The sequence below is a fragment of the Xiphias gladius genome, chromosome 8 (genome assembly GCF_016859285.1).
Source record: "Xiphias gladius isolate SHS-SW01 ecotype Sanya breed wild chromosome 8, ASM1685928v1, whole genome shotgun sequence".
NCBI lineage: Eukaryota > Metazoa > Chordata > Actinopteri > Istiophoriformes > Xiphiidae > Xiphias > Xiphias gladius.
This window is the reverse complement of record NC_053407.1, coordinates 10,905,326-10,923,143: the sequence shown is the minus strand read 5'-3', so window position 1 is coordinate 10,923,143 and position 17,818 is coordinate 10,905,326. Positions and strand designations below refer to the sequence as shown.

General features: G+C 41.0%; 2 protein-coding genes across 5 annotated transcripts in view; one reads left to right on the top strand and one right to left on the bottom strand.

Annotated features, from left to right (window-relative positions):
- The first annotated feature begins 2,169 nt into the window (after positions 1-2,169).
- cnot2 (CCR4-NOT transcription complex, subunit 2) lies at positions 2,170-9,538 on the top strand. Of its 2 annotated transcripts, none has more exons than XM_040131915.1 (15): positions 2,170-2,289; positions 3,336-3,464; positions 3,575-3,647; positions 3,921-4,068; positions 4,212-4,394; positions 4,492-4,571; positions 5,121-5,246; positions 5,934-6,058; positions 6,234-6,351; positions 6,713-6,869; positions 7,303-7,364; positions 8,119-8,168; positions 8,259-8,359; positions 8,675-8,819; positions 8,953-9,538. In XM_040131915.1, the coding sequence occupies exons 2-15, from the start codon at positions 3,348-3,350 to the stop codon at positions 9,037-9,039; spliced, it is 1,572 nt and encodes a 523-aa protein (XP_039987849.1). In that variant the 5' UTR covers positions 2,170-2,289; positions 3,336-3,347; the 3' UTR covers positions 9,040-9,538. The 2 variants fall into 2 exon arrangements, with proteins under 2 accessions (XP_039987849.1, XP_039987850.1); XM_040131916.1 differs by lacking the exon at positions 2,170-2,289 and adding an exon at positions 2,380-2,399.
- Positions 9,539-10,773: 1,235 nt separating this feature from the next.
- Positions 10,774-17,818, bottom strand: part of washc4 (WASH complex subunit 4) — a 28,084-nt gene continuing 21,039 nt past the window's right edge. Inside the window, exons 15-33 of one of the 3 annotated variants that reach the window (XM_040132499.1) lie at positions 17,585-17,710; positions 17,259-17,366; positions 16,972-17,118; positions 16,786-16,865; positions 16,139-16,244; positions 15,871-15,987; positions 15,493-15,661; positions 15,038-15,192; positions 14,843-14,917; positions 14,662-14,766; positions 14,411-14,545; positions 13,850-13,958; positions 13,670-13,736; positions 13,321-13,407; positions 12,925-13,072; positions 12,713-12,809; positions 12,374-12,570; positions 12,111-12,215; positions 10,774-11,897 (exon numbers count right to left, since the gene is read on the bottom strand). In XM_040132499.1, coding sequence (XP_039988433.1) covers positions 12,114-12,215; positions 12,374-12,570; positions 12,713-12,809; positions 12,925-13,072; positions 13,321-13,407; positions 13,670-13,736; positions 13,850-13,958; positions 14,411-14,545; positions 14,662-14,766; positions 14,843-14,917; positions 15,038-15,192; positions 15,493-15,661; positions 15,871-15,987; positions 16,139-16,244; positions 16,786-16,865; positions 16,972-17,118; positions 17,259-17,366; positions 17,585-17,710 — 2,130 coding nt within the window. In that variant the 3' untranslated portion in view covers positions 10,774-11,897; positions 12,111-12,113. The remainder of the gene's footprint in view (positions 11,898-12,110; positions 12,216-12,373; positions 12,571-12,712; positions 12,810-12,924; positions 13,073-13,320; positions 13,408-13,669; positions 13,737-13,849; positions 13,959-14,410; positions 14,546-14,661; positions 14,767-14,842; positions 14,918-15,037; positions 15,193-15,492; positions 15,662-15,870; positions 15,988-16,138; positions 16,245-16,785; positions 16,866-16,971; positions 17,119-17,258; positions 17,367-17,584; positions 17,711-17,818) is intronic. The other 2 variants (XM_040132497.1, XM_040132498.1) reach the window with 2 other exon arrangements.

Here is a 17,818-nt window from a genome sequence, read left to right as displayed (position 1 = left end):
AGCAAAGGTCATTTACATCTGTTTTAATCGGCCTGGACACAGTCCTGGGTTTATGCCACTGGGTCAGACAAATGGTCCCCCACTATCGTATGATCTCAAGAATTTGTCAGTGTTCACAAGGAGACCAAAGAGAAAGTGTGTATGTGTTTTATTCTGACATAGATTGTAGTTAATTATTGCATGTTTTGAAATGTCTCTGCAGGGAAGGGAAATTAAGTTACGGGTTCCCTGGAAAACTAAAAGGTCTGTTGAAGTGTGTTGGAGTGTGTATGGCTCTGGCGTTCTGTGTTTTGTCAGCGCCACATTGTACATGCCTGTTTGAATTGCTTGGACATCAAGTATGGGGTCATTGTGGCGTCAAGACTTAAATGCCATAACCAATCTAAAAATCCTCCAAATTCAGGTGCTCAAGTTTTAGTTTTCCTTGTAGGCATATAGTTTTAAAAGCAAAATATCATTCCCCATTAATTTTCCTCGGGGGGAGTCTTACTCCTGAACTGTGAGAAGTTGCAAGTCAACCCTGCCTGCCTGAGGTGTGATTTGTCCAAGCTATCTTGCATACCTTCATTAGTACTATTGTCCAACTAGATAAAACTTGGGAGGAATTTCATTTTCCTTATCAGAAGGGGCAATGGTTGCCCCTCGTCTGTTTTCGCTCACTGACAGACTGTATTTAGCACTTGTCCCTCTCCTAATCCACTCACTGCCTGGGGGCCTCAAACAGCCAACAGTAGGCTACAACCCAGACCGACAACAGAGAGAGAAACATGTGACTGCCATAACAGACCCTGTTCATGGCAGACATTTTGATGTGTCATAGCAGGAAAAGCTCAGGCATAATTAACTGTCCCATCATGTGATTACAGAGCACTTAATGCAATGAAGTTGTCATTAATGACATTAATTACACCTTTGCTTTTCCTGCTATGGCAAGTTAAAACATCTGTAGCAAAAAAAGGTCTATAAAGGCTCATTAGTATCATTTCAATTACACCTCATGGCCCAACTCATCGGATGGCTTTGCTCAGTTGGAGATGATTTCCTAAACTATCTAAATCTAATTACTAAGCCGGCTCCATGACGATAAGCAACTCCATCTGCTGAGGAAGGCCGCTAGATGTACAGTATATGAAAGCTTTGGAAACAAAAACTAATATGGACCATATTTGAAGTCCAGAATATACCTTCAAGCTCAGTCGTTATTCCTTGTAACACGTATATTTGCCATAGTAAATGGGGCCTAATTTAAACAGAAATGCAGCTGGAGGAGACACTATGGTCTCTCCAGTCAAATATGTTAATTTAAAGAAATGTACTCATATTCCAATTTTAGTAAACTGCAGGCTGGTCGGAATCAACCTGCCAGGGGGTCCATGCACAAAAATAAGATGCTGGGCCTCTGTGAACAACCCCAGTCCCCCACTTTCTCTGCGCTGTGCAGTTTTCTCTGCTGGGAGAGTACCTGGCCCCAGATTTGTTGTGTGGTAATTGGATTAAACACAAATAAATGTAGGAATATGCAACATGTAAGCACACAACTGAAAAAATGGAGGTCATAAAACTAGATTTTGACACAGGGCCCCTTTTCAAAGAAGAAAGTCAAGATAATCGATAACGCAGGGCCCACCTTAAGGCCCTTTTTATGTTAGTTTACATTGTCTTTTAGTACTGCGTACTACTGAAAAAATTTTTAAGTTAATTTAGCACTTAGTAGTTGACACATAGTGAACCTAGAACTTCACAACAGCTTTACTCAGCCCATTTGGTAATTTTCATTTCTTTTTGTGTGAGGGCAAGTTTCCTGTGGCATTCAAAAATCTCTGCTATAGTACTAGACCACTGCTGACTGAGGCCCTGAAGAAACTGCAAAGACACATATCTGATGCCAATGTGATAGTCACAAGGAACTGAGTTAAACAAATAGGTGTGTGTATTATTTGAATAATTTGAATAATGTCACATTATCCTCTGTAGTCACTGAGCTACGGACAGCACAGTAAAGACAGCTAGTAATCACAGGAGGGAGGCAGAGGCTTGCCAGTGGTGTCCTTATATATGTTGACTGAAAAATCTACATAATATTTACTAACGTTTTTATTTCTTGTTCTGTGTCTTTTGGTCATTGTTCAGTACGCCGTGGGAGTGGTGGAGCACACGTTCAGACATATTCGGTTTTGTGTACGGAAGTGGTCACCAGGTTGTAAGGTCAGAGGGTAAAGGCTATCCATCTTTCGATTTAGAATACACACAGCCATCTTGGATCTAACGAAGAGAAGGGAAATTGATGCGGTGAGGGTATTTTACTTATTTTTCGTCATATCAAAACGTCTCGAAGCAAATTTAACCCTTCAGCATGAGCTATTTATCTCACTGTTTTCCTCCGTTTCGATACGGAGCGGGTAGGTAGCCTTTAGCTCCTGTAGAGTGTCGCTGGTGCTTCTGCTGCTGCTGCAGCTGCTGCTGCAAACGGAGCGTAAACTAAGCTGAGAAAACGGACAACCGACTGTGTATATACTGAGGCAGAGAGGGCTTGTATTGCTGCCCGATACAGAGTCCTACTTTGTAGCTAAGTCAGGGTGTTTTTAAGTTGAAAGGTGTCGGTATGTTGTCCATGTTAGGGTAGCCCGCTCGCAAACTGACGTTGAGCTAGCTATGCTAACAGAGTGATTACAGGTAGCCTGCTAACGTTAGCTAAACTAGCGATGGCTAACAAGCCAGTTAGCACTGCTGCTGTTCATTTTCCCAACAGTTTCAAATTAGATAAGTATTCACCGGCTAAGCTATACAAATGCCCATACAAGATTAACAAGAATCAAATTACTGGTTAGCGCTGCTGTCACCTTATTTATTAGATACATATTATGGATAAAATAGTTTATTTTGTTATGGAAGTTCAACATCTTCCCATATGCGTGTGCATCGTTACAAACTTGACACACACTGTTCAAAACTTTATTTCAACAACCCCAAGATGGCAAAAATGTCACAGTGAATTACAAAGAATTGTCCTGTGTATAAAAAGGTGATTAAATATTAGCTTTATGTAGTGTAAGCAAAGTACTGGAACATTTGGATGCAGAATAAATGGAATGCAGTGCTGTCAAATATTGTAAAAGTGGTTGTACCTTAATGGCTCTACAACACTGAAACTACTTAAGGTGAAACTTATGTAGTTTGAAGGAGTGTTTGGCAATATTGGGATTCAAGGAAATCAGTTTATTTAGATTAGAACTGTAATGGCCACAGTGAAAATATGTGTTAGACTGGTTCTTGACCTTTTGCCTGACCTCTTTCCCTTGCACAGCTTTAACAGCAGCTCTGTTCTCACTCTTCAGGTGACAAAAGGCATGTTTGGTGCTAGAAAGAAATTTGTAGAGTTCGTCGAGGTAGTCGATAACGACTTTACTGATGAAAGCATGTTCTACAACCAGCCGTCGATGTTTCCACATCGGTCGGACAAAGATGTGAGTTTTCTCCTCATAGCTGCACACTTTCTGTCATTTCTTGAGTTAGAACCAGAGGAGGGATTTTCCAGTTGTCTTACTCTGTCCTCTCCTCAAATGTTTTCCATCAGATGCTGTCCTCTCCTTCACCATCGTCATCAGGTCAGCTGTCGCAGCTTGGTGCAAGTTTGTATGGTCCACAAAGTAAGTGTTGTTGTTGTTTCTTTTTTTGTTTTGATTTTCTCACAGAAGTTTTCTCATATGTAGCATACTTAGAGTGGGAACAAAATCTTATATTTTTAGTACATTACTTTTGAAGTTTACGTTAGCAATTTCTTAGATGAGGTTTCACTAGTAAAACCAGAGTTTCCAAAAGTTTGAATGTATGACATTTCCTGATATTTTTTCGACAGAAGGCAGAAGAATCTTCTCTGGGTTGCCTGACAGTATTTGTTTATCTTCCTGGTCTTTCTGTAGGTGCACTGGGCTTCTCGGTAAGAGGCATGGGGAACAATACGCCTCAGTTAAACCGAAATCTAACACAAGGCACGCAACTACCAAGTCATATCACTCCCACAACAGGGGTCCCCACCATGTCCCTCCATACACCTCCATCACCAAGCAGGTGTGTATGAATGCGTTCACTTGTCAGACATAGTTTTAACACGCACTTGTGTGGTTTATAACAGTGAATAATACCTGGAAATAGAAATGGCAGTTGACCTGAAATGAGCAAAAACTAAATCCGACCTGATTATGTTTTAATAGGGGGACATTGCCGATGAACTCGAGAAACATGCTGAACCACTCTCAGGTCGGTCAAGGCATTGGGATGAGCGGCAGAACCAATAGTATGGGCAGCTCGGGGCTGGGCAGCCCCAACCGCAGCTCACCAAGTATCATCTGTATGCCCAAACAACAGCCAGCACGCCAGCCCTTCACCATAAACAGGTAGACGGATCTAAACCTTTGTTCTTCATTTTAAGGAAACTTAATGTTTGGAAGCTGGCCTTATCTTTTTGTTTTTGTTTTTCTTCTCTCTCTGCAGCATGTCAGGATTTGGTATGAACCGCAATCAGGCTTTTGGAATAAACAACTCAATATCAAGCAACATCTTCAATGGCACAGGTTAGACTGTTTAACCTGGGCGGGTTTACCTACGGATCATTAGTTTTGGTTATTTAAACAAATAATCCTGGAATGTCTCGCAGGTTAAATAAAATACTAAGAAATAGGCAGTAGTCTGATTTATTAAAAAAAAAAAAAAAAAAAATCATCAAAATACAGGACAGAAACAAGAACATGTCATAAATACCACTTGCTGCACAATATTTTATTATGTCATAATTTTTAAATGATCGTTCTCATTATTTTTCTCTTGACTTTCTATCACCATAATCATATTCTGAGCTGTTGTTATGACAAGAAGACCTTCATTTTAAAATGCAGTGAATAGTGTCTTCTCGAAGGTTGAAGAGCAATTACTTATAAATGTGTGGCAACATAAAGTTGTAGTAAAAATGAGTTTAAACCAATCTATTTTTTCATTCTTTTGGAGTGTAATGAAATGACATTATAAAGTTAAAAATTGCCACATTATTGCACAGATATTATATATATAATTGCGTCAAAGGTGACCTTACACATTACAAGTTCCTAACCTTACAATTGCTGCAGATGGGAGTGAAAATGTAACGGGACTGGATCTGTCAGACTTCCCTGCGTTAGCAGACAGGAGTCGGAGAGAAGGAACTGGAAACCCAACACCGGTGCTCAACCCATTGGCTGGAAGGGCTCCTTATGGTAGGCCATTAGGCTGGAGAAAGTGACTTATATTTTACACACATTAAAGGAGCTATGTGTAAGTTTTGTTATTGCTACATAGCCAACATTAGCCCTAACAGGTGTTTACTTACCAGTCTAGAAAAAAGGTTTGCAAGTTCAGCAGTCAAACTTCATTGCTTCACTTGCCAAGAGCTGTTTCCAGCGGTGGAAAGCAACGCCAATGTTAAATTTTGTTTTGCTTATGTTTGTCTCGCTTCTTTTGTTCTACTGAAGTTAGCGTGCTAACCAGCTAACCCCGTCCTGGCCGACTTGTCAATTTCCGATAGTGATTCACTGTAGTGCCGAAGCTGCCCTGGAGAAGTAGCACTTCTCGGAGGGCGTATTATAACCTCTTGTATTGAAAATGTAACGTTGGCTGAAGCTCTTGGCAAGCGACCATCACCACCACCACCCGCTCCTGGCAAGAACCCACATTCGGTGGCAGAGAAAACTGTAGCATGTAGCACCTTCTAAGCTATAGGCAGTAGGTTCCCCTAGGAGAGGAAATGGCTATTCTTGGGTTATTAATCCTAGTTGAGGCTTTGTTTCAATGCACATCTAAGTTTACAGAAAGAAGAATTGTGTATATATAATAATTTTGTTGTAAAAATATTGGTAGTTACAACCTATATAATTTCTACCTCACTGTGTTCATCATCATCAAAGTTGGCATGGTGACGAAGCCATCAACCGAACAGACACAGGATTTCTCCATCCATAATGAGGACTTCCCTGCACTGCCTGGCCCAAACTATAAGGACCCCACGTTGAGCAACGACGACAGCAAAACTGTAAGTGTGAGCCGCTGATGACACCACACTCTGACAGGATGTCTGTTTTTTTTTGTTTTTGTTTTTTTTGTTTTTGTTTTTTTTGTTTTGTCAAGGCTACACATCAAAGAGAATTATTTACCATGAATTTACATGTTTTATTTTCCTGTGTTTAAAACTGTTTTTCTGTGTTTAGAATTTGAACTCCACAAGCAAGAGCACATCCAATGCAGATGGGCCCAAATTTCCCGGAGACAAGACGGCCTCAGCACAGAACAACAACCAGAAGAAAGGGATCCAGGTGTTGCCCGATGGTGAGACCTCTCAGCCAATCGTATCGCTCCAATTCCACTGAGACATCCCTTCTTAATCGCACAACTTGGGTGAGGCAGTTGGGCTCTCTACCCTGCATTTGGGGTTAGATAATTATTGGATAGGCTACAGTGAGGAAACCAAAAGAAAATGTTCACTATGATACAGACCATCATCATCTTTCCATTAGCTTTTCAGTGACCATCACTTGTTAAAAAAGTAATTGGCTTGGTTTGCTCTCCAATGCGTGCACAAAGTGTGGTTTAGAAATATGGCGGTAATGTATTGACAGTAAGTATTACCTGTAAATCACATCCCAGTTACAGAAGTTTGTTGAACTCTGAGCTTATCCTGCCGCTGCAGGTCGGGTGACGAACATTCCCTCAGGAATGGTGACAGACCAGTTCGGCATGATTGGCCTGCTGACGTTTATCCGGGCAGCAGAGACTGATCCTGGGATGGTCCATCTGGCACTAGGGAGTGACCTCACGACACTGGGACTCAACTTAAACTCACCAGAGTAAGACAGCTGTTCTACCCTATTTACAGTTACGGGTCAACAGCCAGTGGGTAAATGCTGACTGCTGGGTGGTAAAACATGCAGCCCAACGAATAAAAATGGGATTAATAAGTCAATAGTTCAGTAAGGAAAACCATCAATCAGTAGCCCATTTCAATAAAGATATATGACGTATATGACATAATGCATGTTGCAGACACAGATGGTTACAATGGTTACAATGGCATTTGTCCAGCCTTCCTTTCACTGAATAAATCTCAGTTAAACTCTACCTTTGGTCAGTACCTGACAACTTAGCCCTCGTTTTTACTAGCATACCATTTTTATGGTTTAAGTTCTCTGTGTAGGACTCATTGTAATGAAAATTATTGCAAATTCTCTGCTGTTTATATTAATTGTGGCAAGAGCTTACTACACCTTTATTCTCTGGCAGAAACTTGTACCCCAAGTTCGCCTCTCCTTGGGCCTCAGCACCTTGTCGACCTCAAGACATCGGTAAGATATTAGCGTGAAATATTTGGGGAGAGAATCACTTACGAATCTTTTTCTCACTTACCTGTTTTCATTGATCATTTGACGGTCTGGATGAGCTTTCAAGATTTTGGTCAGAGCCAGTCTGAACACACTTTTGTGACGACAGACAGGAGGTATGCGGAGTGAGAGAAGGTGTTAGGAACCTGTTGATGCCTCATCATCTAGTTGCAACTTTCCCTGTGTGGGATGTCATTGAAAACCAATCAATATCACAATAATTTCATAATTAGGCTATCTGCTGAAATCTAATGTTTTTAAATATAGAAAATTTTCAAAGCATTAGCACTCTTTGTACTCTGCTGCACATTTATTTGAGTCTAGATGTAGACTGAAGGAATTGGCAACCTACTTAATGTAGCCTACCTCCTTGCGACTTTTGTCATCTGCTTGTTAGTGGAACTGAACAAAAACAATTTGATTGGCAGGCAGTTGGCTGTTGGCAGAAATATAACCAGTAATCAGATTTATATTCTGACAAGGTTTTGTTTTTGTGTAAAAAGGTGACACTTTATTATTTAACCAGCTCCTTTTTGAGTGACTTTTGGCGAAAAGCATTGTATTGATTTTTATGGTGTAAAAAAAGCATGAATCTTCACATCTCTCCACTGGCATGGCAGTAAATAGAGAAAAGGCTTCTAACAATATTCTGTTAAGATTAAATGTTGTAGTCACTCTTTTGAGGCTTGCTAACTTATATCTGTGCTTGCCTTTTCAGACTTCCATGTTCCTTCTGAGTACTTAACCAATATCCACATAAGGGACAAGGTAATTATGAGTTTGAAGCAGTGACAGGCTTCAGGTAGGACATATGGGTAAAAGATTAATTCTCCTTATTCTTTGCTGCCTTGCCTCTAGTTGGCTGCAATCAAACTGGCTCGATATGGTGAAGACCTGTTGTTCTACCTGTACTACATGAATGGTGGGGACCTGCTACAGCTTTTGGCAGCAGTAGAGCTGTGAGTACTTAACATTTTGAGTGGTGATTGCTCCAGAAATATTGTCCGTCTTAAGTTCACAGTATAAAGTTTTGTTTAAATTAATTTATCTGGACATTCTTGACAGATCTTTGACTTTTTTAAAGTCAGTTAAGAGTTTTACAAGTAGTCATGTATGTGTGCGGCAGGCTTTCAGCTGCTCTTCCCTCTTTAGAGTGAAGCTTTGAATCATGTGGTATTTGATGGTCCTGGGTTGAAAATTTCATGATGATCACAGGTCAGTCACTAGCTGTCTTTCCTTTTTTCTTATTCCTCTTTTATAACTTTACTCTCCAGCTTTAACCGGGACTGGAGGTACCACAAAGAGGAGCGGGTTTGGATAACAAGGGCGCCTGGCATGGAGCCTACACTGAAAACCAACACCTATGAGAGGGGTACCTACTACTTTTTTGATTGTCTTAACTGGAGGAAAGTAGCCAAGGTAAGAGTTTGTCTTTCTGCTGCTCCTTTCCACTTTGTTTATCTGGTGAAATGGCATCTGTGACAAGTTTTACTGAATTTTTCGTGGATTAGAGCCTTTTAAATCTCACTAAAATTCCTTCTGCATCTCTAAGGAATTTCATCTGGAGTATGACAAGCTGGAAGAGAGGCCTCACGTGCCAACAACGTTCAACTACAACCCAGCCCAGCAGGCCTTCTAAGGCCCGACCAGTCCTAAGGCCACAGCTGTTCCTGCACACAACACTGTTGTCCAGGAGGGGTGCTGTGGTTCACACAGCTTGGTTTTTATTCCTGGAGGATTTGGCAATTTGACTGAGGGGGTCATCGCCACCATCAAAACTGCCCTGCCTTTCCAAAATTACATGCTGCCCAAAACACCAACACTTGTTCTGTTTTTATTCTTTATGTTCATGTTTTTTTTTTTTTTTTTTTTCTTTTCTTTTGTGTTGTTGTGAGCAGGGTCTGTGTTATGTTTACGTCTCTGAATCAGAAGCCTGTTTTCTCCCAGAAAGGAGGACTGACCTTGTGGCACAGGACAGTGACAGAACAAGGGTTATGCCTCGTATTTACAACAAGTGTTAAGAACAGAAAAAAAAGCGGGGAAAGCAAAGTTAACTTCGCCAGACGCTAGTGAAAGGGTGAAAGAAATGCAATGTTTATTGTTGCACTATATTTAGTAATAAAAGACCACAAAATTTGTTTGTGCTTTTTTATGTGAACACTCCCTGATCATCTCTTTTTTTCCCTTCTCCATTTTTTTTTTTTTTTTTTTTTTTTTTTTTTGGATTGGGGGGTTCCATGCAACTTTTCCACATGCATCCCTTTTCATCTCAACTTTTTTTTCTTCCTTCTTTTTACTTTGATTCCCTCAACCTCTGTATTTTCACCACCAAGCTGTTTTATGTCTCATACTCTGTTTCTCCCTCTGTCCATCTCTCTATGAGTTCTGTGCCAGTTGAACTTGGACACAAATCTGGGAGACTACTTTGGTGTCCACAAATGTGGACAAATCCTCGCAGAGGCTAAACAGCTACACAGCGTTGCTCCAGAGCAAACAAAACACTTTCCAGTCTTTGTTACAATTTTGTAAGAAATGTGTACATTTTTGTTTCTTTGCATCACGTAAATTAGTATATGTATGTACGAATGTGTATATATGATTGCTATATATATATATATGTATGTATATATATATATATATGACATCTATTTTGGAAGAAATTTTGCCCTGCCTTGTACCTCGTTTTTATGAGGTGAGCGTGGATGCAATATGTGGACATAACAGGACATTTCTGGATCTGCTGGACAGGGTGTCACATGGCACTGTGGGCACTTACAACAAAATAATACAAATAAAATTTCATTTAAGGAAAGGCCTGATTCTCAGCCAAAAAAAAGCAAAACTAAACATGGTGATCATCCTGAGTTTCGAGTCCAAATTAAAAGAAAGGATGTATTTCAATTCAAGCTGTTTGAACAGCAGTGAACAGCAGCATTTCATAGGAAACGGAAAACTGACTACTTGAGGAGGAGAAAAAAAAATTCCAGACCAATCTTGTATTTTCTGAAGTGAAAAGCTTCTTTTCTTTGTATTAAAGCAGAAAAGGCTTTCCTGAACCACTGTGTGGTGTGTGTGTGTATATGTGTTTGTGTGTGTGTGTGTGTTTGTGTTTGTTTATTGCTCTTTTTAAAGTCAGTGATCCCTCATGAACCTGGAGGCAGTTTTATTTTTTTTAAGTACAAATTTTGCAGCCAGAATCGGTACATTGTTGCTAAAGGAAGAGATTCACATGTAAAATTCACTTTTATATGGTACACTGGTTTAATATTTACATTGGGAAACATCCTTTGCAAACATTGAGCATGGAAATTGCGCTGCAAGACCTTTTACGGTATCTTAACTCTTCAGTACAAAGTCATGATTGAGAGACAAATTCTATTGAAAGTGCAAGTTTTATTAGTCTTCAAAGACTTTATAGACCTCTTTAAGCAAGTTAATTCATGGAATGTCATTTCGACCAAATTGTGGCCTCATTTTCACGTTGCTCATGTTGAGAGATACAAAATGTAAAGATAAACCTCCAGTGCTGCAGAGAAATCGTGAAACTTAGGTACTATGCAACACTCATTGATCAAGAATCTGGTGTGTTTAGATGTATTTTTTTTCTAAATTAAGTAGGTGATCTAAACGTTTTCTGCAGTTTAGAAAGGCACATACACACCTTAGCTCGTACAACACATGAAATGGACAAAACTAAAATTAGCGTTAGACAAATATGGCAACAAACCTTTGAAGATTATACACTGAAAACATTCTCAAGAGTCCTGAATAGTGTGCTGTAGCCTACAGAGCTGCCATTAAAGGCCATGAACAATCATAATGTTATCATAACTAGCACATTGGATACTAAAGATGCAGCAATAAAGCAGCGCTGAAATCACACATCCAAATTAGTCAATGACTGAACTCATCTCTGATCAGCAGAGGACACACAAACAGCTGAGGCTTCTACTGTAGAAAAATAATCCAGTCCTTCCAGACTGAGTGTAAAAGTATCAAAAGGCTGTGTGGTAAAGGTTAACACCACCTCACCTTTCAAACTACACTCGCTTGTGTAAATGCTACAAATTCAAACTGAATTTATTAGAGGCTGTTAGATACATGAAAGCCAATGGATGTTACGCTGATGTTTCTGTAAAATGGAGAAAAAAAAAAAAGAAAAAAACACACTTCCTGTCGTAGTTCTTTAAGAAAACATTCCCTAATGAGGATAATCGCTTCGTCATGGGACACAAAGAGTCTTAAAAACAGTGTCCATCTATGTCTGTTGTTTTATCCAGTTTCAAGTCTTTATCCCTGAACCATATACACATTTCAGTATAGTCTACGGCTTGAGATCTTCTCTTCACACTTCTTCCTCTGGCCAGGTGCATGCTCTGCCTATTTTACAGTAGTCTCAGAGTTATAATTCAACACGAGAACACTGTCCGGTGGCTCACTTTGAGGCAGGTTCAGTGGGGGTGGAGCCATCTGAAGTACCTCCTTCTTTCGCAGCTTCTGGAGGAGAAAATGGAGAAAATGGAAAAAGTGGAGAAAAAGTTACTTGTGAGATCTAAAGGAGGATGAAGGCCCTGTCCTCGTCATTCATTAATCATGGTACTATCTTTATTGATTTATCTATCATGAAAAATCATCTACAAAAAGCCTGTATAACAGTGGCTGCGCCAGTGGTTGTGCATAATTAAAGACTCCCATTAATCATCAACACACCACCTAACCTTTATCCTTCTTCTCCTGAGTTTCCTCGGCTGCAGTCTTGTCTGCTCTGAAGAAGATCCTGGCACTGCTTAAGGAGAAGTGCAGCAGCTCAAACTCCTGCAGTGAGGAGGAGGACAAAGAGTTCATCTTTATCCTCTACACATGCTCACAACACACCACAGCAGCTTCTAAATGGAGGTCCTTGTTGCTATACATCTCCACATTTGAAAGGCTGATGGCGAGACACACTGGAAGACTGAAAACTGAGACTGTACCTGAAGGTAGATATCCAGCCTCTTCTGGGTGAGGTTCATAGTTTGCAGCAATTTCTCATCCTGACTGGCAGACTGGACGTTCTGCTCCTTCACCACAGCATTCATCTCTTTCTTGTACTTATCTCTTACGGCCTGGAACCAGTGCAGAGAGTCGAACTCCAGATACTGGTCCAGCAGCTTCAGGATGTACGCCACGCCTGAGAGAGCGGGAGACAGGGCAGCGGTAGAGGGAAAACAGAGAGAGGAGAGTAAGTCAAGAGCCAAGACAGGAGCAGCACAGTGTAAGGGTTTAAGGATGCTTTTTCAGTGAAATGTGATTTATCACTTTTGCCTACTTACCCATAGCAAAGCCATCATCTGTGAAAGCAGCTCCACTTTTGTTTTTCTTATTGAGTTTCTCTTTGCAGCTGATGGAGTGCTCCACAAAATTTACAGTCTACAAGAGAGATTTGTTGTTTATCAATTATCAAAAGTGCGACAAGTAGCAGTAGAACGGTCAAGAGAAAATTTTGAAACACAGCAGAAACACAAATGAAAAGTCTGAGACTGACCAGAGGGGGCACAATCATGTAGAAGTTCCTAAGGTGCATGTTCTTGGCACTGCGAAACTCAGGTGCAAATACCGCCACCAGCATCTTGAAGTACTCTGTCCCCTCGGCAGAGTTGCTGGTCAGATCTCCCAACACTGAATCTAGGACACTGGGAATGACACACAATGTTTAAGAAGAACAGTAAGAACAACAGGCGACGTTTCCCTTACATTTTCCTAGCTGTGGTGCCACCTAAAGGTGTTCACGTGGAAATACAGTGAAAATATCTTTTCATCTTTTAACCTTAGTCTAGTATTGAACTAACCCCGAATCCCACAGTTTAACATCCACTGGAGCTGACTGTGGACTTCACATGAACATTTTAGAGGCAGAAAAGTACAGGATAATTTCACCTACCAAGCAGCTCTCTGAGTCTCCTCTGAGAGCCCCTCCTCCTTCACCAGCTCCTCAAAGTTGACAATATCCTCCAGGTCAGGAACAAACCTGGAAATGACACGGACATAAAAACATTCTAATGGGGTATATCAGAAAACACTTCACTGACCACAAATTCACCTGTGTGGTGGACAATCCAGGATTTTAATTAAATAAACCTCAAATTTACATTCGGGCAGGAAATCTCATCAATGCATCCATTTCTCTGAGCATATTTGATCGTTTCTCGAGGGCTTTTCAGTCCTTTATATTACAATCACATGAAGCACAAATCTATATTGCACAGTGTTAAATCAACCATCTTTTCTACCTGATAGCACTGCTGCAACAGTGGAGGCCTCCAGAACGGATCATACGCACATAACCCATGGCGTTACCTGAAACAAAACAGGGTAAAATTGGTTTTGGGTTACATTCACCTGCACCTGCGGTTGAATTTCTAAGATTATATGTTCGGAAGAGTCCAACTGTATTTATGTGTATTTCTCACCAATTTGGCTAATGAGTTGTCTGAACTGGTCCAGGTAGCTCTGTCCATCAGGAGTGATGCCCAGCTTCCTGATGCCACGGTTAAACTTCTCTGCTCGCTCAAACGGATACTAGGACAAAAACACAAACAACTACAACTGAACAATAGCTGGAAGGGAGCTAAATTATTGTGCCAGGTGATATGATAGCACAATATTTTTAAAACGGCAACTTCTGGGGATTATTACAGGAAGATTAACTAGCTAACTGGTTCCAAGAACAGAAAATCCAGAAAGGTCCCAGTAAATCCTGAGACTGGTTGAATTTCTAAGAGACTGGTTGACTTGATTTACTGAAAGTCTGTTAATATGACAATTTAACCTGCTCAGTGGCAGATTAATTTAATCTTAATCACTGATCACAGGCTAGTTTTCTGTTTCCAGCTCTGAACTCAACTGGTGTTACAACCATCCTGCCGGATTAAAATAAAACATGTTCACCATCTGTCCCCCCTTTTTTTTTTCTTAGTGTAACTGGTGTGAGTAAATGAATGCCTTTGGAGAGAAATGGAGTCTGTTCTTACCTTCTGATCAGACTGGTCCTTTGTTTCTCTGAAGAAGCGGATGTCCTTGATGAGTCTGGACTTGATGTGTTCGTCGTACATAAACTGGCTGAAAATGTAAAACTTCTTACGCAAGAACTGGTAGGTGAAATTCACCTACCGAAAGTGGAGAGGAGATGTGCATCAGATGAGGGGGGGGGGACGACACTCGAGGCAACAAATCCAAATGGAGACGTGTTAAAAACGGTCCACTGCCTCTCCTGTAAACTCACCGTTGTGTTCATAATGCCTGTGCCGTGGGTCCGGATGGAGTTGGCTATGTGACGGATGTTGATGGTGTTCAAGTGCTTGTTGTTACTTGCCTTCTCTATGAAGATCTATTGGAAAGAAATGATTTCACTAAAAACTGTATACCCATGCGCAGAAGGTGAACATGGAGGCTACAAGTCTTACCTGGTTGTTGAGGTTATAGAGGTAGCGTGAGACAAAAACATGAATGTTCCTCATGATCTCCAGAACATCCAAACCCTGATGAGAACACGCAGAGGATACACTTATTCAACCATTTATCACCTACACTTCTTTAATTAAAAAAATAAAAATAAAATCAAGCTCTCTTATTGATATGTAAGGTGGAACCATACAGACCTGCTCCAGGGTCTGGCTGGGTAGGTGCGCCTCTGTCATCGTAAGTCCGTAACGCTGTGTGGCGAGGTTTCTCATCTCACTGTAGGTGGCCCAGTCATGCAGAGCAACAGTGGTCAGGTTGTAGAAAGTTTTGTCCAGGTAGTGGGTCACATATGCTGCAAGGACATTAAAAAAAAGACCAATAATTATGTCAGTTACACCCTTGACACCATCCTGGTTTTCCAGCAGGTGTCAGCATCGCACAGCACACACACACGCTGTACAGTGCTTTTTTTTTCCACTGACATGATTCAAGTTTTACTTAGTTTTACCATACACAGTTAATAGCTGTATGGACGAGAAGAAAACTTTTTAAAGGTTTCTGAATCCACAGTAAAACAAAAAAGTTTCCACCAAATTTCATAGAATTTTTTTTTTTTTTTTTTTAATATCCTACTAACAACAAAAAACAGCACCTTTGATATGAATGAAGCGGTTGAAGAATCGGATGGGTTTGAGGGAGAAGAAGTGGGCCAGATCCTTCATGCCAACTTTGAAGGGGTTCCTGTCGTCCAGCTTGAGGTGGGTGTGGACAGAGAGACGCAGGTCCTTCTCAATCTCCTTACAAAGCTTGTCCAGCAGGTGCTACGTGAGCAATATTAAACAAAACCAAAAATAAAACAAAGTTCAGAAATGTACAAAAGAATCATGGAGGTTGAGGTTGTGATTGCAGTTCTGGTCATTTCTTATTTAAAAAGGGACTTCTAAGTCAGATATCCCAACACTTGTACACCATACTGTACATTTCCTCTGCCTGCTCCTTACTCTGTCTACAAGATTTCATCTGCCCTCACCTCGTTGAACACATCCATGATCTCCTTGTCGTAGCTCTGCAGCAGTTGGTCACATGACTCCATGTGTTTGGCGTGCAACATTGAGGGCACACTGTCCCTCAGTGCACTAAACATGTACTGCTCCGGCCAATCAACAAAAGCGGCAGATGAAAAAGCGGTAACAATTAAAACCAAATTAAAACAAAGAGAAAACAGTTAACATGAATTAGCTTTGTATAATGTTTTAAATCTTCAGCGTGCTGTGTACATCAGAAGCCTGACAGCCTACATGTATTCGTGCTGCGTCCACGGCGTTGTCGTATACATCGTCTAGGTAGATGGGAAACACAGCTCGGTGCCAGTAAAGGAAACTACAGTCACACTGCAGCTTGACCCTGAGGAACAAAGAAAAACAGTCCTTAAGTATGCCTAAAGACTCTTACAGGAGGTCAGAGAAAACATTTAATAGCGTACACAAGGATTTGGGCCAAATATGTATACACAGTCCTGACAAGGTCAAACATTATCATCCATCAAGGGCCAGTTGCCAGTAAAAGTTAAACTTTGACAGATTACTGTTGACAGTCACCTGCCAAAGTGACGAATGGGTATTCGAGATATCAGCATTTAAAAGTTATATAAAGCGGTTCCAGCCTGTTCTCCAAACTACTGTGCAAGTTCTTTGACTGTGAGCCAGTGACATCAGAGCAAAACTCTGGCGTTCCATTTCATAAGATGTTGAAAGCTGCCTGTCACACTGGCTCCAAACCAAACGGTAGCATCTAGACTTCTGCAGGTTTTCTTCACTGCCTGGAGGGTTAAACACTTTGCCAGCTCTTGGCAGAGGGGAGTAAAAAATGATTGGGTCATGCACTGACTCGAAATTTTGCACTTGAAATTTTTTTGCTGATCAGAAGCAAAAAAACAACAACACACCTTTCACGCAGCTCACTAATCAGATCCAACTTCTTCAGCACAAGCTGCAGTGGAAGCAGCTCCTCATCTTTGAAAGTTTTCTAGAAGAAGCAACAGGCTGGTGTCAAAGTCAAGCTAAGAATCAAATGAAATAAAAGGAAACAGAAGTGTATGTATCCCATCAACCACCACCTTCTCCAGACGTACCAGCTGAGTGCCGACACACAGAGCTAAAGACACCACTAGGCGGCGCTCCTTTGTGCTGGGTCCACTGAGGGCATTTTCTGACAGTACCAAAGACGACAGCACATCCAGCCGCTGCTCACTGTACTTCTTGTCGGAGATCACTCTTTTCTTAAGGGAGGAAAACACATAGCATCGTATAAAATGAAGACCAACCTCTACTAAGAAAATATGTAAACATATCACTTATATGTCACAACTCCTTCTGTAATACTAATAATGTGATGTATCATTTGTGTGTTTGTGTGTACCTTGGCGTTGCTGATGGCGTTTAGGGCCTGTGACTGCAGCTGCTGAGTGATGTGAGACACAGAGTCGGCTACAACCATAGACCGCCTGTGAAATGTGTGCTCCACAGCCTGAGGGGAGACATGATTTGACCTTATTAGTTTTACTCAAACAGACAATGAATGTACTGGTAAGAAGCATGGAAATACTCAAAAGCATGCATGCCTCCATAACTGCATACATGCGCGCGCACTCACACACACTCACACACACACACACACACACACACACACACACACACACACACACACACACACACACACACACACACACACACACACACACACACCTTGAGCAATTCAACCAGGCGACAGAGCGCTTTGACAGACGTCTTGGTCATGGGCCGCTGCATCAACATGTACATGTTCATGGTGGTTTTGATAATGGTGCTGAGGCTGTACGCATAAAGGATGCCCTGTGAGGGAACAAAAAACACAGAGGGGGTTGTGAGAGTATCAGAGTGTGTGTTTCATGAAATGGCGATTACTGAAGGCTTATTTAGATAAGCAAAAAAAATGAATGG

What these genes read in the sequence shown, in the direction of transcription:
- cnot2 (XM_040131915.1), top strand. Translation starts at nt 3,348, where the DNA reads ATGTTTGGTGCTAGAAAGAAATTTGTAGAGTTCGTCGAGGTAGTCGAT. An exon ending in CACATCGGTCGGACAAAGAT is followed by an intron (nt 3,465 to 3,574) that starts GTGAGTTTTCTC and finishes GTTTTCCATCAG; the next exon opens with ATGCTGTCCTCTCCTTCACC. An exon ending in ACACCTCCATCACCAAGCAG is followed by an intron (nt 4,069 to 4,211) that starts GTGTGTATGAAT and finishes ATGTTTTAATAG; the next exon opens with GGGGACATTGCCGATGAACT.